This window comes from Ostrea edulis, chromosome 3 (assembly GCF_947568905.1).
Source record: "Ostrea edulis chromosome 3, xbOstEdul1.1, whole genome shotgun sequence".
NCBI lineage: Eukaryota > Metazoa > Mollusca > Bivalvia > Ostreida > Ostreidae > Ostrea > Ostrea edulis.
Genome location: NC_079166.1, coordinates 55493124 through 55518821, shown reverse-complemented (window position 1 = coordinate 55518821; position 25698 = coordinate 55493124). Strand labels below are relative to the sequence as shown.

At 36.0% G+C, this 25698-nt stretch overlaps 1 protein-coding gene across 6 annotated transcripts in view; it reads left to right on the top strand.

Moving 5' to 3' along the window:
* LOC125675154 (E3 ubiquitin-protein ligase rnf213-alpha-like) overlaps positions 1-25698 on the top strand; it is a 140527-nt gene that overhangs the window by 6188 nt on the left and 108641 nt on the right. For all 6 annotated transcript variants that reach the window (XR_008800997.1, XR_008800998.1, XM_056158179.1 and 3 more), the window contains exons 3-11: positions 234-304; positions 2555-2843; positions 11741-11845; positions 12149-12247; positions 13191-13380; positions 15148-15459; positions 16223-16403; positions 23329-23725; positions 23966-24125. Coding sequence is in view for 4 of the 6 variants with exons in the window: in XM_056158179.1 (XP_056014154.1) it covers positions 234-304; positions 2555-2843; positions 11741-11845; positions 12149-12247; positions 13191-13380; positions 15148-15459; positions 16223-16403; positions 23329-23725; positions 23966-24125 (1804 nt within the window). In the remaining 2 variants the exon portion in view is untranslated. The remainder of the gene's footprint in view (positions 1-233; positions 305-2554; positions 2844-11740; positions 11846-12148; positions 12248-13190; positions 13381-15147; positions 15460-16222; positions 16404-23328; positions 23726-23965; positions 24126-25698) is intronic.

The following is a 25698-nucleotide window of genomic DNA, read 5'->3' as shown; positions in this document are numbered from 1 at the left end:
TATCATGAAGGGGACGTATCGTTTCAGCCCTAATATTTGATCAATATTTGTCTTGCTATTCAAATTATCAACACACATCTGAATACATTATTACACCACATGTGCAGATAAGGGGGGGGGGGGGGAGTGGTGTCTTGACCTGAGATTTGTCGGGAAGTGTTATGTGTAATTGTATACCACAATTCATCAAGTACTTGAAGGATAACTACTATATGCTTTTTGTTTTCTTTTAGATGATGTATGCTTGCCTTGAAGTTGTCACATCACAGCTTAGAGAATACTGTGATAAAAATGCTGAAGAAATGTATGTATATGTGTTTACTACATGAATGTTTCTCATTCAATGTTGTTTCTTTCTTATCATCGTCACATGCCACGGCTGAGATGTCCACTCCTCTTCCCTTTCACCCGTGGCTCTCTGCGTGACAATTTCTTTGTTTCTCATAAATATGCACGACGAGAATGGCGTAATCCGTTATCAATAGAAGTAAAACAGCTATAATGGGTGTGGCAAGGAAAACGTGTTCTTTTTGCACCGAAATTAAAGTAAACAAAAATCCTACAGATCGATGACATCTGAACAGTTTCACAGTTTATTTCTTATATATATCCACTTGTTCCATGGGGTGGGGGTGGGGGTGGGGGTGTTAATTACTAATACACAATACTTGTCGTCATTAGTCTCTGAATATTTCATTAGAAACACACGGCAGTTTAAAGACTTCTCACCGCCTGTTATGAACAAGCGTTCTGATTGGTCAGAATAATATAACCGCATTCTATAAACAGTTTAAATCTCCGATTAAGTCTTGCTCGGAAGCTCAGCGATTAGCAGAATCACGTCATGCATATTTATGAGAGACGAAGAAATTGTAACACGGAGAACCACGGGTGAAAGGGAAGAGGCGGCGCATACGTTTCAGCCGTGGCGTGTGACGATGCTTTCACATCTGATATTGTGATAAACATTTTTAGGGTGGGTCTTTTATTTTTGTCTATTAAAGCCAAATATGAGGATAAAATTATTAAAACACCATTGTGTGTCTTTATGTTGACAATGGGAAAGAAATTGTGATTGCACAGTACATGTAGTCATGGCAATATTTTGCAATGAGTTAATAATGGGTCCATTAATTGTGAAGACTGACATTTTTATTTTATGTCTGAAACTGCACAGAAGAAAATAATTAATAAATAATTGTTGAATTATTTTTTTGCCAACATCAAGGGTACCTGGTCCCCACCTCTTTGAACAGGTGATCTTTTCCAGTCAAATTGAATTGTGATATCACTTTTTGATTAGGTGATTATATAACTAACATATACATTAAAAAGAAAAATTTATACTGTTTCTTGACTGACCTTATGAGAAAAAGCAGTCAACCTAATACTTTAGGTTCATACCTGAGTTAGTAGGGTAAATATTCCAATGTACTTTCTTACTCCCATGTATAATACTCCAGCCAATCACATCCATCGTTTGAAAACTGACACATGTGCAGCATCATTACAATACTGCCTTATTACTACCACACCAATCCTTTTGAAAAGCGGGGTTACTATAAGAATTAAAATTGCAACTCAATACTTGGGTATGAATGGAATTCACCCTTAATTTATTATGAAAAGAATTTTCAAATTTTTCTTTAGAAGGCTTTTAGAAATAGATTCATATTATTACATTTTACCATTTGCAATTTCAATGGTTATAAAATGCATAACAGGTTCAATGTCATGAAACATAGACATGATCAGTTATGACCTTTGAAATACTGTTAGGGGGGGGGGGTTGAATAGCAGATCAAAGTTTCACATATGAATATATATAGGAGAAATTTTTTATTCTCAAGAGCAGCATGGCCATGCAGGATTAGTCATGTAAAATATTCTCAAGTAGACTAGTGTAGATTCAAGTTGTGTCGAATTAATTCCCTAGGATGATTTGCATAGAATCAAAGTTTGACATTGGGGAGAATTTGAAAATCTTGTTAAGAACAATAGAGCCATGATTGGTTGGCAATTATCCTCAGGTTCAAGTTTGTTTGAATAATGGTCCTTGGAGGAAGGGTGGGGCAACAATAGATCAAAATTTTGCATGGGAATATATACATAAAGAATCTATAAAATTCTTCTTCTCAAGAATCACTGGTCATTATTAGTTTTATTAATGTTTCAGTAGTTAAGAAATGTTTCAGCAATGCTAAAAGTGTGTCAGCAGAGGTGGGAGTACTTTTGAAAATTTAACTTAGGCCATAACTTTTAATAGGTCTAAGTACTATGGTTTTCATATTTCATAGTGTGGTGTATTCCTTGTGACAAGACCTTTCTTTTGGTACCAGAATTACTTTGCTGTCTTATGAGGCCTGCATCAGTGTTTCACAGATACATCTTGTTTTTCATTAGCAAAACCATGGCATAACCGACTGTGTATTGAATATCTAGTGAAATGTATTGTAAATGAACTTATGCCTTTATCAAAATTGTGAAATTAATGGTCTCAGGAATTCATGTCAATTTTGACACAGTAAGTTTTGTGTAACATTTGATTTTTCAGCTCTAAGAACATGTTAAGCAGTGCCTACTTGTCTGTAAAGATTGGTGGTGATTTGGTCTATATAGCATACACAAAACATCAGAGAGAGACTGGATTGATGGCCAGAACGGTTGAAGCTTATATGGTGTCTTTAGCTGCATTTGAGATATTGGTGACAAAAGATTGTGAAATTGCAAAGAACTTTAAGAAAAAAGATTTTCATTTAACATCAATGGAGGATAAAAGAAAGTGGATTGGTTGTTGGTTGGATAGATACAATTTTTACTACACAGTGAAGGAAGATTTAAAGGTAAGCAGTTTAACTTTAAGCAATTTAGTTTATATGTTTTTATATGCCCCCATAATCGAAGATTCGGGGGCTTATAGTTTTTGGTCTGTTAGTCTGCAAAAACTTTAATCATGGCCATATATTTATTAATATTAGAAATCGCATTTTTCTCTATGAACCAACCAATTTCAGCACGCAACACAATCCGTTCATATTGATCATGAACATATCATGAACTAGTTTAAAGCATGTGACTGAAAATTTGGGAGCGTAATAATTTTTAAAATGCAACATGTTACGAAGATCTTGTGAACTGACGTGGATTATCATCCCAATTTTGTGGTCTCCTAGCTCCAAAATACAGTGCACCGTGCAATGTTGATAAAAGGCAGGGTGAGACGAAGTGTGATGTCATGTCTATGTTTTGATGTACGTCATAACAAGACGGTGAGAGAGGCGATCTAAGGAGTTCGTTTTATGCAACAAAGAGAAAAAAAAAATGTTTTTTCTGTGTCAAAAAATAAGAACTGTACAATTCCTTGGCACGCCCCACTATTCACACCGAACAACAAGCCTCCACAGTACCCAGGAGTCACTTAAATTCAAGATTAAATATCAAAATTACTCTTATAGTGAAGTTTCATTTTTAAAATTATATTCTTTAAATTCAAGAAATAACTTACTCATTAAAGAGGTATAGTGTATTTGCTGACGATACGGCCGACTAAATCTAAATGGAAAACGCTGATTTCCAATAATAGACTGGCATGTTATATTTAAATATAAGGTCAACGTGTTTGATGTTTCGTTAACCAAGACAAATAACTGCCGCAGTTTAGCATTACTGACATTTATACGAGTCGTTCTTTACTTAATAAACCATTTTCCTATTTGGAATGATGAACAGTACAATATTTTCATAGACCTGTGCATTCATATTACACAACCCTTTTACATATGGCATTACTTAACTCACTGTTCTAACATGACTGCAGCACCTTTAATAGATGTCATCAGTTCATTTGCCTTTGGTTGATAATTCGAGTGTTTAACTTTGCCTAAATATCATATGACATGAGTTTTTATATTTTCTTTTTAAAAGTCAAACTGTATAACAGTTCTTTTCCTCCCTTGACCTATTTTTACTTATTACATGCTGTGCATTTGTGTCCTTTTTAGCTCAGCTGAGCTAAAAGCTCAAGTGAGCTTTTCTGATCACCCGTATTCCGACATTCGTCCGTCTGTCCGTCCATCTGTAAACTTTTAACATTTTTAACTTCTTCTCAAAAACCACTGGGCCAATTTCAACCAAAGTTGGCACAAAGCATCCTTAGGTAAAGGGAATTCTAAATTGTTAAAATAAAGGGCCAGACCACCTTCCAAGGGGAGATAATCAAGAAAAGGTAAAAATAGGGTAGGGTCATTAAAAAATCTTCTCAAGAACCACCAGACTAGAAAAGATGAAATTTATAGATAAGCTTTTTTAGGTAGTGCAGATTCTAAATTGTTAAAATCATGGCCCCCGGGGGTCGGATGGGGCCAGAATAGGGGATCAAAGTTTTACATACAAATATATAGGAAAAATCTTTAAAAATCCTCTTCTCAAGAACCACTGAGCTAGAAAAGCTGAGATTTATATGAAAGCTTCCTGTTATAGTGCAGATTCTAAATTGTTAAAATCATGGCCCCCAGGGGTCGGATGGGGCCACAATAGGGGATCAAAGTTTTATATACAAATATATAGGAAAAATCTTTAAAAATCTTCTTCTCAAGAACCACTGGGCCAGAAAAGCTGAGATTTATATGAGAGCTTCCTGATATAGTGCAGATTCTAAATTGTTAAAATCCTGGCCCCCGGGGGTCGGATGGGGCCACAATAGGGGATCAAAGTTTTATATACAAATATATAGGAAAAATCTTTAAAATCTTCTTCTCAAGAACCACTGAGCCAGAAAAGCTGAAATTTATATGAAAGCTTCCTGATATAGTGCAGATTCTAAATTGTTAAAATCATGGCCCCCCGGAGGTCAGATGGGGCCACAATAGGGGATCAAAGTTTTACATACAAATATATAGGAAAAATCTTTAAAATCTTCTTCTCAAGAACCACTGTGCCAGAAAAGCTGAGATTTATGAAAGCTTCCTGATATAGTACAGATTCTAAATTGTTAAAATCATGGCCCCCGGGGGTCAGATGGGGCCACAATAGGGGATCAAAGTTTTACATACAAATATATAGGCAAATTCTTTAAAAATCTTCTTCTCAAGAACCACTAAGCCAGAAAAGCTGAGATTTACATGAAAGCTTCCTGACATAATGCAGATTCAAGTTTGTTCAAATCATGGGCCCCCGGGGGTTTGATTGGGCCACAATAGGGGATCAAAGTTTTACATACAAATATATAGGAAAAATCTTCTCAAGAATCACTGAGTCAGAAAAGCTGATTTTTACATGAAAACTTTCTGACATAGTACAGATTCAAGTTTGTTCAAATCATGGCCCCTGGGTGTAGGATGGGGCCACAAGGGGGATCAAAGTTTTACATACAAATATATAGGGAAAATCTTCTTCTCAATAACCACTGAGTCAGAAAAGCTGATATTTACAAGAAAACTTTCTGACATAGTGCAGATTCAAGTTTGTTCAAATCATGGCCCCTGGGGGTAGGATGGGGCTACAAGTGGGGAGGGGGGGGGGGTCAAAGTTTTAAATACAAATATAGGGAAAATCTTTAAAAATCTTCTCAAGAACCATTGGGACAAAGAAGTTGACATTTACATGAAAGCTCTCTGACGTAGTGTAGATTCAAGTTTGCAAAAATCGTGGCCTCCAGGGGTAGTTGGGGCCATAATAGGGACTAAGGTTTTACATGCAAATATATATGGAATCAGCCTTCGACGTTAACCAGTGGCCCGATGCCCGAGGCCAGTAAAATCGGGATCGGGCTTCTTAAAATATTAAACACGGGAGTCCAGCAGGCCTGTAAATGTTTTCTTATATGTTCTGTATATATTACAAATAAAGCGTGAGATTGACTCAGACTAAATGTCATGACTTAGTAGTCAAATTTCGCATAGAAAAATGATCAACCATGCTGCCTTTTCTGAAGTATAGGGAGGGGGCTCGTCCGGGAAATTCAAAACCACCCAAGCGTATTTCATAATCACAACCATCCAATTAAAAAAAAAAAAGAAACCAAAAACCTGTCGTACAAGGAGAAGAGAGCGAAAATTCATGCCCCAATGGACCGAGGGTAGGCCTTGGCTAACATTTGATTCTGGAGAAAACAAAATGTTTTGTACGCGGTGTATACAAAACAAAGTTGAACATGAGCTGCTGATATATCTGCGAAATTAATATGTTGAAAAATAAAATAAGACAATCCTTTTAATGTCAGTTGTTCTCCAACTATGATCATCTTGACCTGTATTTTCCTACAATAGAACATACATGTGTCTATAGTGTAGAATCAGCAAATAACATGTGGTCAAATTAGAAAAAAACATTTTGGGCCTGTAAAATATTGTTTGGGCTTGCACAATTATTATACTGGGAGGCCCGAAGGGCCTGTGCTTTACAAAGGGTTTCGTGAAGACTGTGGAATGTCTTTAGATATGGGCCAAGGTGACTCAGGTGAGGGATGTGGCCCATTGGTCTCTTGTTTTTATAAATATTTTAACGAATACTGTGTAGATATACAGAATTCATTGTCTAAAACACTATATAGTGTACTACATGTTTACAATGCACATGTAACTGCATGATCTACACACAAGGAGTTTTGTCATGTTTTTTTTATATGTTCCCAAGACAACCAGCATTCATGCAATCAAGACAATAACTTAAAATTGCTTCTTCATGAGCCCTGTTAACACCTTCACCATTCTGTTGACTGAAGTTGTGATGTAGTTTTTAATTACAAATGCGTATTACAAGTCTACTATGACGTCATGTGGTATGAAACTTTGTAACAATGAGCGGTATATTTGTTAAAATGTATTTTAAAAAAAACCATATCACCATCTTAAAACATTTTATTGTATAAAAGTAATCCTTCCTTATGTATCACCCAATATATGCACGACTGACATAAATTAATGGCATGCTATTTGTACATGTTTTTTATTGATTACTATCATTTTGATTAGTTTTTCGCTCAAAAATAGCCTTAATATCTGTAGCTGACCACGGGTATGGTGCATGTGACCCAAATTTGCCATTATGCATGCATGCGTCTATATTTAATGCACATTAGCTTCGCTTTACGTCCACACCATTGGAGCGAATGCGAAGTAAATTTGATATGCATTAAATCGTGACATAAATTTTATTTTAAAGTAAACTAATGCACATTAAATTCTCCATGTGACCGTGGTGCAGATTTAATTCACATAACTTTCGTTTAATGCAAACTAAATTCTTCGAGTGAACGAGGCATCAAAGGTCTTAACAACAATCAAATTATGAACTTTGTGAAAATATTTCAAAGCATATACTTTTATAGACATATAAAACCATTTTATGATTGATATTCTGTACAGAGTTTTTACCATATTTTACGATCTTGTGTACAGGTTTTTCTTTCAAAATCATGCCCAATTACTATTTGAAATACTACAACACCACTTGCACGGAATGGTACGAAACGATTCTTGCACGGAACGGTGAACGTTTTGCACGAAACGCTGAACGATCTGCACCAATCGGAACTCCTCGAATGTCTCGCGCACTTGACTTAGACCTTGGATGTAATACGATGGCATCCATGAGTGAATTTGATGCATTGTCAACTATGACGTCACAGCCCACTGCACTACGTTACGTACGTCATAGCTAGCAATGCATCAAGTTCACTCATGGATGCCATCGTATTACAACCGAGATCTATGTCGAGTGCACGAGACATTCGAGGAGTTCCGATTGGTGCAGATCGTTCAGCGTTGTACGAAACGCTGACCACTAAGTAGGCGTGGCTTGCACGCTTTGTGAACGGTCTGCACGAAACGGTAGGCGTGGCCTGCATGCTGTGATTTTTTTCGGTAATATTTGGTTAAATAGTTTCAATATAATTGCAGTATTCTAGATATTTAAAAAAAGTTGAGAAAGAAATGATGATGATTCATTTTAAAACGATTGCTCATGTACGACGTGGTAAATTTCATTTTTACTTATTAGATCAATGACTTAAAGGGACTGGTTCATGATTTTTGATAAAAATATTTTTCATTTTTGATGTTAAACATTAAAAATATAACTCATTTAATATTGACAGCCAAAATTTTGACCTTCTGAATGCAAGAATAAAAGCTATATTCCACGCTTAAATCTGTGTTATGTAAACAAAGACTCGAGTCTTTTTATGTAAACAAACAAGTGAAATATTGATTTTGTAATATAATTCATCTTAATTTTGCATAATCACAAATTTTAACTTTTAGATGACACATTCTACCCCCAAAATGCTTGAAATGTGAAAGATATATAATAAACTTAGATCGATATCCATTTCTTTTGAAATTTCGTAAACAATAACATACCGCAATCTTTGTTTACAAAACAGATAATAAACTCTATAAAATGAGCTTCTGTGATGATGTATAACCTTAATTTTCATGTGAAATCTTTGAAACACATTAGACATTAGATTTTGATCATTAAAAGTGAAAAACAAAATTTTGGGTAAAATCGTGAATCGATCAGTCCCTTTAAATGAACATGTTGGAATGAAAACAAATGAATTTTTTTTTATTTCGGAAAGAAAGAAAATAGGCAAAAATCATATGTCACGGAAGATTGATTATAATCAAATTTTATTGATTCATTGCTCTATTAAATTCATTGAAACTGAATATAAGATGGTCGCGTCTGTTTTGCTATTTTTGTACATTCCAATCTAATCAAAATCAGATCCTAGGATACGCTCACAATCGCTATAATAGGATCTGACATAACCCCATTGGGGGTCATGTCCACATGACCTTTCGCTTGGGATATTCATGAGAACTATCAGCCAGTCAGATTGTGCCATACAGACAATGATGGCTATTTAGGCGGTTCCTGGCAATTCGTAAATAAATTGCTGTAATCTCTCTCCCACGAAGTTTATTCCACACTGTAAAATTGTATATTCTCGCATAACGAATTTTAAACTTTTGCAATAATGCCTAATCTATTCTGTTCATGCAAACAACAAAACGTACGATATGAAATACACCCAAATTAAATTAATCGTGAATTCCGATTTATGTATGAATAGGGATGGGTATGATTTGAATAGTTTTCAAGATGGTTTACGTAAATAACGCGAGGAATATAACGCTAGTTGACGTAAACGGTGCATTGTGATGTTGCATCTAGCTGCGATATGTTTTCTTTCAAACCAAACAATCGCAGCCACTTTCCTTGAATTGTGAACACCGACGATTTCAAAGCCGACGCGCTGATTGACTGACATAAAGTTCATCTGAACATGACCCCTAATTGGGTTATGTCAAATCTACTTATGCAGAGTATACGACGCGGATCTAAGAAGTCTGATTTTAATTAGATTGTGTACATTCATTCAGAGTGTCGTTAAAATACATTTGCAATTTGTATATTCCCAAAGACAGATGTTGAATAAACCTATACATTTTATATACATGTGTATGTGTATGAAAACAGATAAAATGATTTAAAGAAACTTCTCGTCGGGAAAGATTGAAATATTTTTGGGCGGGGAGAGGGTTGTGAACAGTCTGCACGAAACGCTAGACATGACCTGCATGCTTTGATTTTTTTTCCCGGCATTATTTTTTTTATCATGGGGTTAGTTTAAACAAGGAATAGTTTAATGACTTACGAACATATTGGAATAAAAGGAAATGGATATTTTTTAACTTCGGAAATAAAGGAAAAACATGCATAAATTGTATCGTCATGGAATATTTATTATTTAACTTTATTTATTCATTGCTCTATTAAATTCATTGGAAAAGTCGCGTCTGTATCGCTATTTTGTACATTCATCTGAGTGTCGTTAAAACACGTGTGTAATTTGTATTTCCAGGCCTCTTTTCAAAGACAGATCTTGAATAAACCTATACATTTTTACATACGTGTATGACAACAGATACAATGATTTAAAAAATTCTCGTAAGACTGGAACATATTCTCGGGTGGGAGGGGGGGTGCATCTAAACATAGAATTAGCCAGTCGATAAGAACCTGTCATCTTGGATAAGAAAGGAAGATACAAAACCAAAAGAAACAATCAAAATATGATTGAAATAAATTGAGAAATAAATCATATAAATGAAGATAAAATAAATAATGCGATATTGGAGCGGATCTAACATCCAATTTTAATTAAATTGTTGCATTTGCCTCAATCTTAAACCTATGGAAAACTCTAACATTCAGTTTTGAGAGACAAAAGATATAAACACCTCTTTTGTCATATTTCAATTGCCGTGCCCCCCCCCCCCCCCCCCCCCCCCCCCGCCGATTTTCACACCTTTTGTACGATGTAAAAAAAAAAAAAAAAAAAAAAAAAAAAAAAAAAAAGGGGGGGGGGGGGGCCTTGGAATTTGCGTAGAATATACAAGTTAATCACAGGTCAGTCTTTGCATTATGCAGAGAGTTCCAATAAATGATTTTGATGAAAATATTTTTCATTTAAAAAGGGAAACTTGATCATACAAATGTAACAAGGCAAATGAATTATTAAATTCCTATATATCAAAAAAAAAAAAAAAAAAAAAAAAAAAAAATAAAAAATAAAAAAAAAAAAAAAATAACGAAGGCAGAGATATTATACATGTCTCGATCTGCACTTGCTAGAAACTACCAAGGGTGAGAAAGTGGCATTGGATTTTCTTATAGACATTTTGAAATAAATTCCCAACAATGTTTACCTGTCCTACGTACATCCCATGCCGAAATGACTTGCACGGTCTGTATGTTTCTAAGGGCGTGGTTTCAATGATCTGCACGTTTCTATGGGCGTGGCTTGATCATGCACGGAACGATTCTTGCACGAAACGATTTGCACGGAACGCTGAACGGTCTGCACAAAACAGTGAACGGTCTGCAGTGGACGGTTTGCACGAAACGGTGAACGGTTTACACAGAACGAAACGAAACACTTTGGAGGAGTAGTAGCATGCTTCAGGGTCTCTACGAGGACCATGCATGCATGTTCATATGAGTAATTTAACATTAACTTGATACCTGCACGTATACGCGAATTGTAGAATTACCATGATGGCCTCTTTGCTAGTTACACAGGTGCAAAGGAGAGTACATTTAGAGACAAATTAACACTTACGTATTATACTATCTTACTGACAGTATCTAAGTGAGCATACAATTACTGAATACCAAAAACTTTTAATGAAAATTTGGCTATCAACAAAAAAAATCTTAATTGATATTATTTATATATGTATATTAATTGACTTGATCAATATATCTTTAATATTTATTTACAAATTGTCTGATAAACAGAGACATGGTATTTGTGTATACGCAGCAAATAGGAGGTATATAGAAAATAAAGAACTACGCACACAAACTCTGGATTCTGGCCTATATTTTCAACTCGTATATTTTCAAAAGCTTTGCGATTTCGCTATATAATGAAATTTTTTTAAATGCAAAGTATAATTCATTAGTAATTGATTATTTATGATAATTGTGAAAAAGACTGTGTTTAACGGGGGGGGGGGGGGGGGGGGGTATTTCTATAATGAAATGAGTGATTTTTACCTGAATTGTACGTTACATATCTATATATTGACATAAAAAATGATAACTTAAAAATTTACCAGAAGGTATAGGCAGTGAAAAACAATTCAGTTCTTTCATATATGTTTCATGTATGCATAGAAACAAATTTTAAGTTTGTTTTTAAATGTCTAGTTTTTATTTCTTTTAGGTATGGGATCGAGTTTTATCAATTGAACTTTCTGATGGAACTGCAGTGAGAAATGCTCTACTGAGTGAATTGAAAAAAAATTTGCTGTTGACTCTTGATAGAAAGGTAAATTTTGCCTTCATCTATTTAGGAATCATGAATACATGAAGCCATTACAGACTACTATTCCCAAGGTGGGGCCACAGTTTGGATTTAAAGACCTTAACCTATATAAGTCCTTATTTCTGAGCTTTGTGGTGGGCCATATATGCCTCTTTTTCTATGTGTGTTTGTTTTTCCAGCTGACTGGAGGGTGGTTTAAAAAAAATACATGCCATGGCCTTTAACATGTGGTAACTACTAAGTGTAATCAATTGTTAAAATCATGTGCAAGCATCCTCATGTAATTTATGTACATTGTATTTCTAGACATCATCAACAAAAGAAGACTTGGTGGAAATATATTGCAGTGGAGCAGAAGAATTCAATTCAACTGTGCAAGAAATTCTTGGAAACTATGCATTTCAGGTTCAGTGTGTTAGAAGTTAAAACCTTTTAACTTTGAAAATGGATTTCAAACCATTTGTGAAGATGGTTAAAGTTAATAGCTTCCACTTTGGAAAAAGTTCTTTATGTGCATGCCTTCTCCCCACCAATTGAAATCAATCTTGCTTATAGTTACATGAAATATTACCTACCTATCAGCATTCTATTACATACACCTTATGAATGTCTTTCTGATACCAGGGTAAAGCATTCCATTCAAACTGTTCTTTTCTCATATATCAACTATTTGTTTTCATTTGAGTGTTCATTCTCACAATTTTAAACTGTTCTTCCATTGTTCATTCAGAACCTATAGTTGAAGTATTTGTCATGACAGATGTTTTGTTAATTTGTTGTCTTGTGTCTAGTTTGAAAATGTTTCACTCATAAAGATATGTCACCAGCTTCAGGTGAAATATCACAAATTTTGACTTACACTGATATCAGATTATAACTAGCAATGAGGGTTCTTTGTTGTGCCAACACACAGGACTTTTGTTTTTGTATAAGGTCATGTTCAAAAGACCCATGACTCTCACTTTTAATGTTAATTGAAGAAGTAACAGTTAAATGTCTGTGCCAGGATTGAGAATTTAACACTCAGCTGGTTTCTGAGTGACAAAGGAAGAACTCTCACCATTAGGATATTGTGATTGGTTGAAAATAGGTATATGAATCTAGAAGTAGCTGAAGATGCCTTATATATTAGGTTTGACATGGTGCTGAAATCAAGGTTTTGAAGTGAGTGCCCTATAGCCACTAGGCTTCTGTGACTAGTCAAATTTAGAGCATTGCTACCAATGTGCACACTGTGTAGCCTTGATCATTACATGTTGTCATGCTAAGTTAATTTAATCATTTTTAAAATTGCTTTATCATTGAAATTTGATCATGAATACAGTGGTTTTTAAAAAATGATTTACAGGCACTTGAGAAAGGATACATATGTGAAGACAGGATTATGAGTGGTCCAGGAGCAACAAGATATGGCAGCATGTTGTCACGCCTTTTTGAAAGATCTTGGGAGAAACATCACCTGTCAGAATCAAATCCAAGACCAATTCTGAAGTTCACATTGTCATGGAAACCTTTTGTTCATTTTCTTGAAATGCTTTGTAAGTTCATCACATACTTATATACATCTACATAATAAGTAGTATCATATTTTGGATGTATATTCCCTTGTAGTTGAATGACACAGTCTCGGCCAGAAACAAATCTTACAGAAACCCCAATTTGAAACACAAAGTTTAGTTTCTGTGTCTGCTCTTCATCTGCTAGAGCAAGCAGACACGAAGCAGCTGCAAAACGGACACAGCAGACACTTTGTTGTTGCATATCAGTTGCCTTTGAGTGGAAGCTGTTACTGCATGCCCATATAGCCACACAGGTCTAATGTAGGTTGGGTTGTGATTGCCAGATGTTTATTAGTGTGGATTGGAAGAAGCTCCCTGAATTTGTTCCAAGCAGATACTGATACAATTTCAAGCCTCTCATATCACTAAGTTTTACCTCTGTCATAGGCTTCCATCAATAGGTCGAGCGAGTCCATGACAGTGCGGTCACTTGAATTTTGGGTCAGGTTTAAGTGGATCATAGATTCCACTACATTTCTTATGGACCCATTTTGAGCAGCTGATACAGAAGATGGAATTCCTGCCTGTACCTCTTAGACATACCGCACAGGGGTACTTTATAGAATTTCTCAGCTATTCCCTATTCAAACCAGAAATCATCAATTGGGTTTTACCTATGTTCACCTTGAGTCCTTTCACCTCCAAGCTCTTCTACCACTTGGCCACTATTTCAATCAGCAACTCAATGGAAATGTGAACAACTGCTAGGTCATCAGCATATTGGAGCTCCCATAGACAGCCTGTCCGAAAATGGAGTGATGGCGCTTTCAGCACAATGATAAACAGCAACGGACTCAAAACAGATCCTTGATTAACACCAACATTGACATTAAATTCATCACTGTAGCCATCTCCTACACAAACATGACTTCTTGCATTAGAGTATATGATCTGCATTCTTTAACACCTAAGTTATGCATCGTCCACCAGATAACTTTCCTTTGTACCTAGTTCAACGAAAGCCAAGTATAGGGGATTGTTGGCTGTGATGAGTTTGTATGATGAATATGGCATTGATGGTTCCTCTCTCTGGCATGAAACCATGTCATCATTTTATTCAATATGTGAAAATTCTTTTTAGCTCACCTGAGCTGAAGGCGCAAGTGAGCACCTTTCTGTTTTCTGGTGTCATTGTCTTAAACTTTTCACGTTTTCATCTTCTTTTGCAGAACCACTTGGCACAAATTATCATTGGGTGAAGGGGATTCAACTTTGGTCATGGTCAAATGAAAGGCAATGCCCTTCTTCAAGGGGAGATAATAACAAAGTAGTAAAAATACACTAACAAATTTTAAAAATCTTCTCCACAACCAGTGGACCATTTTCAATCAACTTATTATGAATCATTCTTGGGTGAAGGGGATTCAAGTTTGTTTGAATAAAGGGCCATGTCCCCTTCAATGGAAAGATTATCACAGAAATGCAAAAATAGGGTGGGGTCATTTAAGAATCAATATTCTGAGTGATACTCTAATGCAGAATATATATTCTTGCATTTACATCAATTAAAAGGATGTGTTTATTCTTCAATGAGCACAAATTCACTATTTCCCACCATCTAATCTGCCCCTGCGCGAAGGGTGGGTGGGTATTATTAGTCCCGCTAGGACAGTTCTAGTTTACACATGGATGACTTGTACATTTGTAATCTCACTTATGAATGTTAGCAAATGCTTTTCTCAATGATGTTTCACAAACAAAATTTACAATACACACATAGTGATGGAAATGTTTTCTGTATTACAGATCAAAATAAGAAATCGAATGTTTTGACTGGTGATTGTCAGATCCATTTCACTCAAGCAGCAACATTACTGAAGGAGATGCTGAACAAACTGCTTACAGGGACAATGTGCATCGGAGACATTGAAATGATAAATGAATACGTGGACTCTTTTTTGCGCACAAACAGTGTTATTTGGAAGAGTGAAAAGAAGGAAGACTTGGATCAAACCCTTGTGAGAGAAACATTGGTTTTAAGATGTAAAGAAATCAGGAAATTTCAAGAAATTCAAACATATGTTGGTGTCCTGGTTCACATGTGTCAGCACTTCCCAGGTTAATATATTATCATAAGTTTTTATGCCCCAGAGATCGAAGATCGGGGGCATATTGTTTTTGCCCTGTCTGTCATTCTGTAATTCTGTCATTCTGTCCGAAACTTTCACCTTGCTAATAACTTTTGATCAGTAAGAGCTAGAGCTTGGATATTTCACATGACTATTCCTTATGACAAAACTGTTCCATGGGTACCAATGTTTTTTGACTCTGTGACCTTGACCTTGGAGTTTGACCTACTTTTTGAAAACTTTAACCTTGCTTGTAACTTTTGAGCAGTAAGTGCTACAGCTTTGATAATTAACATGAGTATTCCTTGTGACAAGACCTTTTCGTGGGTACCAACATTTTTGACTCTGTAACCTTGACCTTGGAGTTTGACCTACTTTTTGAAAACTTTAACCTTGCTAATAACTTTTGAACAGTAAGTGCTAGAGTTTTGATATTTCACATAAGTATTCTTTGTGACAAGATCTTTCTACTGGTAACAAGATATTTGTCTTTGTGACATTGGCCATCTTTGGAATTGGCCATTATTGGGGCTTTTGTTTGTTCTTTGTTCTTGTGATTATAACCTCCATGGGCTTCTTGTTTCTTAAACTGCATTTTAGATTTCCTGTGACTCATTATTAATTTTGAGATCAAGTAAATGCCAGGCAAATTTGACTAAAGCCATACCACTATTCAAGCTGTTGCATAGCTTAAATAGAGGTCTATGGCTGCATTCAGATTGATGCCAGGCACTAGTCTACATATATTCCAGTGGACCTGGCAGACATTGATAGGCAGATGGAAAAGTTGTCACATCTAGATGACAAAATGTTGTGTGAAGTCTGCAAACCAGCTATCATTGAGAAAGTGTCTGACCTGGAGGCTTATGATCCAGTGGTGATAGCCTTCAAGATGTCTCCTGACATGCAGGCAGTGTTGCAAGATCTGAAACGGTAAGTAAGATACATGTATACATACACTTGTTATACCCCCCGAACGAAGTTCAAGGGGGTATATAGGAATCACTCTGTCCGTCTGTCCGTCTGTGCAGATTTGTGTCCGGGCCATAACTTGTTTGACTTAGGCACACCATATTTGGCACACAGGTGGATCACCATGAGATGATGTGTCGAGTACCTTCATGACCTCTATATGACCTTGACCTCAAGGTCAAAATTAAAGGGTTTTTTTTACAATGGATTCGTGTCCGGGCCATAACTTCTTTGTTCTTTGACATAGGCATACCATATTTGACACATGAGTGTATCACCATGAGACGATGTGTCATGTACCTTCATGACCTCCATATGACCTTGACCTCAAGGTCAAAATTAAAGGTTTTTACAATGGATTCGTGTCAGGGCCATGACTTCTTTGTTCTTTGACATAGGCATACCATATTTGACACATGAGTGTATCACCATGAGACGATGTGTCGGGTACCTTCATGACCTCTATATGACCTTGAGCTTTGACCTCAAGGTGAAAATTGATTATAGGGTTTTGACATAGTCATACCAGAAGACATGGGTGTATCACCATGAGACTATGTATCATGTACATTCATGACCTCTTTATGACCTTGACCTTTGATCTCAAGGTCAAAATTATAGGTTTATGCCATGGATTTGTGTTCGGACTATATCTTCCATTTTCTTTTACAAAGTCATACCATAGTTTACACTCAGGAAAGAGGTAATTTATACCTATTAACAAACCCTTTGGAAGATTGGGGTAAGCGGATGATATTCTTAGTGAGCATTGCTCACAGTACCTCTTGTTATATATGACAGAACATAATCATTTCTATAGGTTACATGAGTCAATCATCCACATTTTACTTAAACATAGCTGTAATTTTAATTTTATTTGACCCAATTGTTTTTTCTATTGTTGAATTGAAGTAATATTTAGTCATATATCTGACAGTGTACAACTTTAGTGTTGTGAAAACAGTTTACTTTAAATGATGTTATTTTAAAATGGGTGAATTTATTGGAGATTTCCAATGCTGTATGGTCTAGGGACTGCCTGCTATTGTCTAGAAACCTTTGGTAGAATTATTATATCATATATGCATAGTTCACAACAAATTCATACAAACCTGGCCATGTTGTGCTTTGTTCAGTCAGACATGAATAAATTTATTATGTCATTCTCTGTTATTGGTTCGTAACTATTGAATCAGTGGTAGCTAATTATTTTAAGCTGGGTGGTAGTATGTTACATGTAAATGTTGGTAAGTACCCCAGCAAAACCTATCAGAACAGTTTTTGAATTATTCAGAACTATTCATGATTTGTTCTTGAACTTTTCTTCCTGATCATTCTTAAACTGTACCTCACCTGTAACTTTTTAGCTCATCTGACCCGAAAGCTCAAGCGAGCTTGCCTTGATCACCTGTTGTCCATCTGTCTGTTTGTCCATTTGTTAACTTTTTAAATTTTCGACTTCTTCTCCAGAACCACAGCACCAATTTCAACCAAACTTGGTAAAAAGCATCTTAGGTGAAGGGCTTTCAAGTTTGTTCAAATGAAGGGTCATGTCCCCTTCAAAGGGGAGATAGTCACAAAAATGCAAAAATAGGGTGGGGTCATTCAAAAATGTTCTTCTTCAAGAACCACTGGGTCAGAAGTGCTGAAATTTACATGACAGCTTCCTGCTGCTGCTGTAAACTCTGTTTACCTGATCAGGATGTGAGCGGTAAGTTAATGGTACAGGGGTTTCAACAGTCTCAATTGAAGTCAGCATTTCGCAAATTCTATGGTCGTTGTAATTATCTAGTTCGTCTGGACCGTGGAAAATTGTAATTTCGTCTGACAAGTGCCAGATTGTCTTTGAAAAATACTGATCTTTGCAGAGTCAATACATATATAGCAACATGAAAAACTCTGAAAAATACGTAGATAACTTGTGGCCTGTATAGCAAAACTCTTTTAAGATGACAATTATCTGTTTATACAACCTAACATTGGGTCAAATGCTGTCTGACATGTTTCATACCGATTGTTAGGCCGTTCTTGGCACACTGATTTTGACTGTGGATAACTCCGTTTACCTGATCAGGATACCGGGCTCACGGCGGGTGTGACCGGTCAACAGGGGATGCTTACTCTTTCTAGGCACCTGATCCCACCTCTGGTATGTTCAGGGGTCCGTGTTTGCCCAACTATCTATTTTGTATTGCTTTATAGGAGTTATGATGTTGATCATTGTTCATTATCTTCACCTTTCATAATGCAGATTCAAATTTGTTAAAACCATGACCCCTGGGGGTAGGCTGGAGCCACAGATGGGGATCAAAGCTTTATATGCAAATATATAGGTAAAATCTTTGAAAATATTCTTCTGAAGAATCACTGGGCCAGGAAAGTACAAATTTACATAAAAGCTTCCTGACATAGTGTAGATTCAAGTTTGTAAACATGGTCTTTGGGAGTAGGTTGGGTCCACGATAGACATCAAAGTTTTACATGTAAATATATAGGGAAAATCTTTAAATATGGGCCAAGGTGTTAAATATGTGGCGTCGATGGCCTAGTGGTTAGGCTGTCAGACTCTTAACTGAAAGGTCGTGGGTTCGAGTCCTGGCCACGGCAGGGCCGACGTTGTGTCCTTGGGAAAGGCACTTTACATGAATTTCCTCACTCCACCCAAGTGTAAAAGAGGTACCTGGCTATAGACAGTGAAAGATATTGTGAGAATGTTAGTGCTCTAGCGCCTGTAACGGCAGCTTGAACTGTATGCTTCCCAGGAAGCTGAGAAAGTTCTAGATTGATATAAGGTCTGCCAGGGTAATAATGTATTGTAAAGCGCTTTGAGCAGCATACGCTGGAAAAAGCGCTATATAAAACCAATCATTATTATTATTATAAATTTGACGAAAAATGAACATTTCAGGAACTGCACCTGTGGTATGTTTTACAAAACAACTTGCGGGAAAGTCCCAAGCTTTAAATTGTATTACAGTTATTGCTTTAAATGAATGAAGTAAAAGTTTTCTGAGGCTTAATTTTCAGCATTTTAAAAAAAAATCATTCTGCATTTAGAGTGAATGATCATACAATAAACTGGAAAAGTCATAAGTCGTAAGTTCTTTTGTCAAACGCGCACTCAAGATGTTCAAGATCATGGAATTTTTAAAAATTAACAAGAATCGAGGAAGAACTAAAGTTCTTGAACTTGTCAAGAACAAACTTGAATAATTCTGGTAATATCCCGAAATGTTAAATTCTTGTCTCACGATCATTGAATGTTTCATGAACAGTTCTGTTAAAATGCATGAACAAATAAAGGATAGTTCATGAATACAAAACCACGAGGATCATGATATGAAATACACTAGAATAGGTGAAGAGCTCAAGGTTCTTTTAAAATTGGTCAAGAACAGAGGTGTTCTTGAATAATTCTGGTAATTTCCTGTAATTTTATGTTTCATGAACAGTTCTGGTACAATGAATGAAATTAAGGACAGTTCATAAACATGTTATGAGAACGTTTCAAGAATTACCGGGGTATGTCTCCCCTCTTCCAGGGGAAGGCATTGTTTTTGTACTTTCTGTCCGTCTGTATGTCTCAAAATCTTGTGAACGCTTCTCCTCCTATATGGGTTATCGGATAGATTTGAAACTTTGTACAACGCTTCATTGCCATTTGTAGATGTGCATATTGTGAGCTATTCTGATCACTTTTTGTCCAGCGTCAGTCCCATCTGTCTGCCCATAAACTTTTAACATTTTTGACTTCTTCTCCAGAACCTTCTCAAAAACCACTGGGCCAATTTCAATCTAACTTGATACAAAATCATCCTTGGGTGAAGAGGATTCAAGGTTGTACAAATGAAGGGCCAAGTTCCCTCCAAAGGGGAGATAATAAAAACAGTACGGGGTCAATAAAAGATCTTTATAAGATCCACTGTACCAGAAAAGTTGAAATTTATATGAATGCTTCCTGACATAGTAAAGATCTTCTCAATAACAACAGGGCCATGTATGCAATCATCTCCAGGTAGTTCAGATTGAAATATGTTCAAATCACAACCATCAGAGGGGGGGGGGGGGGGGGGGGGGGGTCCACAATAGGGGTCAAAGTTTTATTAGGTCATCTGTTGAACATTTTTAACTTCTTGATAACTACCATATTCCAATTATTTTGATATAAAGTATCTTGGGGACAAGGGGGACATAATTGTAAATTTCAGGATTCCTGTGCCCCAGGGTCCTGAAGGGCAAAGCAAAAACTGCTAAAAACTGACCTATTTTCAAACTCTACAACTGCACATGTGTAAGAAAATCTAAATGCAGAAGTGCAAGAAGGCCTCTTCCAAAATTGTAAATTTTCATGATATTGTAAATTTTATGATCCTATGGGTAAGGGTTTGGTTCCAGGGTGGAGTCGAAATTACGATAGTAATTATTGTCTTTATCATTTGAAAGACTTCCTTAAGTCTGCTGTTATAGTATTAATTTAGGAAAAGCAAAAAAGGGTGTACCAAATTTGTGAATTTCACAACCCTAAGGTTTTGAATCTGGGACGGGTCCAAATTAGTCATATTGTGTTGATATTGCATATATTAAGTAAAACCTTTCATCAGTACAGGCACTTTCAAGGCCATTTAAGTTTAAGAACACATCTTGTTTTTTATGTGTACTTTTGCTGAGTATTGGAATGAAGATTAACTATTCAGAACAGGATTTTTTTCTAGATTCCATAGCCCTTGGGGCTAGTGAAACTTTTAACTAATACTCAGGGGTCGAAATTAATTTTTTGCACCACTAGCAAATTTTAGCTAGTGGATTATTTTCCAACTAGCAAAATTGAGCTTTTACTAGCATTTTTCAATCGATTACTGTTTAACATGAATTTAAGAAAACAAGCATGTCTCTTTATCAAAATTTTGGGAAAATCTTTCAAAATCTCCTTTAAAGTGCAATAACAAAAATAACATTGCGAATTCTTTCATTTAAAATTCAATGAATTATCAGACAACATACATGGTGCGGGTCATAGGGTACACTTGTGCGGCGTACTAGCTGTCCAGAGATCTACCACCTATTTACAGCATCATGTGGATTGAAATCTTGAAGACTGTTTGCGCCACTTCAAACTATATGTTCAAAACTTTTGGAAATTTCATCTAACAAAATTCTAGTTGAAAAGAAAACCCCGCGAACTCGAAGTGTTTGACTATAGAGTACAGGAGGACACCGCGTGAAACGGTGACACTAACACTGTCATGTGTTGTTTCATGTAGACATGAACGAGATCAATATGCTTGCTATTTAAATCAGACGTCTCTGAGACGTCCGAAGTGTGTATGAAGTAGGCCATCTTCGACATCACTGACTGAGATGACCTTGGTCTTAGTTATTTATTCGATCCACGTTTACTTTTTCAATACTTGTATATTCATTCTGTAAAGCGTTTCTATGCACATTAAGACAAAATTATTGTAAACTTCAAAGTACAACCAATAAACCGAGGAAAAAGATTGGGGTTTTTTCACTCGCAAAAAGTTGCGATCACTTGTGATTTTTTACTCGTAAATTCAATTTTTAACTCGCATTTAGCGAGTATTTCCCCTTAATTTCGTTGCCTGATACTCAAGTGACCAATAATGGCCTGTGGACCTCTTGTATGTGAATATACATGTATAGTTAACATCTTTGAAAATCTTCTTCTCAAGAAGAGCAGGGCCATGGTGTAGTCATATTTATATGCAAGGATCTTGCAGTAGAGCAAATTCAAGTTTGTTTAATTCAGGGGCCAACAAGGTAGGGTGGAGCCATAGTAGATCATATATTGATATGAAACTATACAGGAAATTAATGAAAAAGACTCTTTTCAAGACCACACTAAATCACATCAAGAAAATGCATATTAACTTGTGAATACATGACTATGATACAAAGGCATATAATGTATGCATTATGTTTGGCTGTTTGATTTTTGTTGTTTATTCCCCAAGAATTCTTTTCAAATAAGAGGGGGTGGGGGGGGGGGGGTGAAATTGCTCTGCAACAATGCACAATGCAACAGAGTTCTCTTGCTCTGGAAAAATGCAATTTATTTGTTAGTAAGGAAAATTAAGTCATATACAATTTAATGTACCTGTATGTTAAAATTTTACGGTACCAATTTTGATGCACTAGATGGGCATTTCGGCAAATAATGTCTCTTCAGTGATGCTCAACCTAAATTTTTGAAATCCGAAATAACATTAAACTTTGAAAGAGCTGTTTTAGGGAAAAAACAGAGTGCCAAAAAGTGGAGTCAAATTCGTCTAAGGATAAGAACCATGCATGAGGGAGATAATCCTTAATTTTGAAATGAATTTCTAAAATTTATCACAGCAATTTAATATACATCCGTATTTTCAAACTAGTAACGAAGTACTTTAGCTACTTGGCTGTAGAGACCCTCGGGGACTACCAGTCCACCAGCAGAGGCCTCGACCCAGGGTCATAATGTAAAACTTGTACGGTACCAATTTTGATGCACCAGATGCGCATTTCGACAAATAATGTCTCTTTAGTGATGCTCAACTGAATTTTTTGAAATACGAAATAACATTAAACTTTGAAAGAGCTATTTTAGGAAAAAGACAGAGTGCCAAAAAGTGGATAAAAAGATAAAAAGTGTATCAATTCCTATTTGTGTATAATTTATGAAATCATTATTGGAATATTTAAATTTCAGATTGATCGAATGAACATCTGAACACTATTAGACTCTAATAATCCCTCAAAAGACATCAATCGACTTGGATTGATGCTCTGCTTTCAATGTGTTGAATGAACTTCATTCCTTTCACCCTAAATGTGTCCTACAAAACTAGCTTGTAATTGACTGGTCAACCTTTTCTCTTCTAATTGATAGGGTATCCCAGGGATCTCTATTTTTGAATATGTGGACTAAACAAGGAAGGTTGGAAGAGACCAAAAAAGGAAGTCCTCTGACTGTTGATGAAGTTATGGAAAACGTTTGGCAGTCTGTACACCCAGCCTGGATCAGACTTAGCAAGCGTATTGCTAAAGGAGACATTACTTTCAAGGAATTTCAGGATCACTTCAGATATGTGTCAATTGATAACTTGGAAGAGCAGTTAGAATACTTAGCTGTAGGCAAGAGGGATTGGATTCAAGAACGATTACGTCAAGTCCATCAGCACCGAGAACTAGAGCAGTGTGTCAATGGTGCCAACGTCATTCTGAGAGTTGTCAGAGAATATGACTTAAAGGGCAATTTTGAACCCATTGAGATGATCGTGAAAATGGTGATTATTATGATTTTAGTTGTTACATGGATCAACGCTTTTATACCTTACTTATGTTTAGGTCACAGGAGCTGAAAACACAATTGAGCTTTTCTGATCACAATTTGTCCGGCGTCTGTCCATCCGTCTTCATTGTTTAAAAATCTTCTCTGCTTTCTAAATTGTACATGCATGTAATAGTGAATGCATGCATACAATCATATACATGATTTAATGTACCCTGTACAATGTTTTTTCTAGGTGCAAGGAACGGGCTTGGATTCCAAAATGAATGCGTTTAACACCTCCTTGATAGTTGCGTGTGACATCTTGAAGGGAATAGGAGAGGAAGAGACCAAGAGTCTGGAGGAATTCATTAATTGCAAACAGCTTATCGAGTGGTTGAGAACATCAATGAAAAGTAAGTTATCATGTTAGTATTTGGATAAAATAGTGGCAGATTTGTATCATACTTTTCAAATATATAAAAAAAATTCTAAAAGGGAGAAATGACCATCTTGAAACAAAATGTGGATGTGTGGTCATTTTTGTTATGACCAAATAAATTAAGTGATGTTTATACACAACAAAGCATTTGACTTTCATTTGTTATTCAGTATTATATACACTTAGTTATGGAGTTGTGCAGTATGCACAGAGTTGATGAAGTAATCTGGTATTAATATAAGAGAAAGTTATGTTTAGCAACAGAACATACAGCTTGCTCCACTTATATTGAAATCACTTACTTATATTGAAATAAAACTAAATTACTAGACGCAATCTCTCATTTTCTGTGCTTTATATTATCAGATAAATTGAAATGGCCATCCCACAAAACATAAAAACTTTGTCGTTGGACACAAAATACAAATTAGAAAATGCAATAAAAAAGAATTTTTTAAAGAGAGCATGTCGGAATATGAAATAGTGAAGGATTTTGTGATTCATTAACTCCAGTACTTTATACATAATTTCAAACAACGCGCCACTATCACAGTGTGTTGAAAATAGTTTTTGCAACATTGGATTTTGTTTATTTTGAACTTTGGTTGTATAGAAAGAAAAAGGTTGGCCTCCTGAATTTCAATGTATCGAGAGTAAGCTGTAATCAGTTCTGCATTCAAATCTCCTGAAATAAATGAAAAATAGACAAAAAGCGTATGTTAATATATCTATTGTTTTGACTTAATGACTTCAGTATAGATTTTAATTACTCCATTTTTAACATAGTCCAAATTTTTATACTCTCTGAAAAATTTCGGAGGAGGATATAGTCATCCTCATGTTTGTGCATCCTTCTGTCTGTCCATCCATCTGTCTGTCCGAGCTCTTATCTCCCAAACCTTTCATCAGAAATTGATATACGATGTAATTAATCACAATTGTTCCTTGAGACAAGGACTTGAGGGCCATGGTCTTTTTGATGTAATAAAAGTTGCCATCTCCTAAACTCTTATTACTTTCTGATAATTGATTGCAAATATTCGTTTGGACAGGAGACTTTTGGACCAAGGTCATTTTGAATAGGTCAAGGTTACTCAGAAGATACACCTTATATTTCAACCAAACTTGATAAAAGACATCCTTGGGTGAGGGACTTTCAGGTTTGTTCAAATGAAGGGCCATGCCCATGTCTTATGGGAGATAATCACAAAAATGCAAAAGAATAGGATGGGGTCATTTAAAAATCTTATTCTCAAAAACTGCTGGGCCAGAGGAGTTGAAATTTACATGAGAGCTTCCTGACATAGTGCACATGATAAAACCATGACCCCCGGGAGTATGATGGGGCCACAATAGTTTTACATACAAGAATATAGGGAAAATCTTTGAAGATCTTCTCAAGAACCACTTGGCCAGAAAAGTTTCCATTTTCATGAAAGCTTGCTGACATAGTGCAGATTCGAATTTGTTAAAATCATGCCCCCCCCCCCCCCCCCCCCCCCTGCATATTCAAGTTTGTAAAAGCCGGGGGGGGGGGGGGGGGGGGG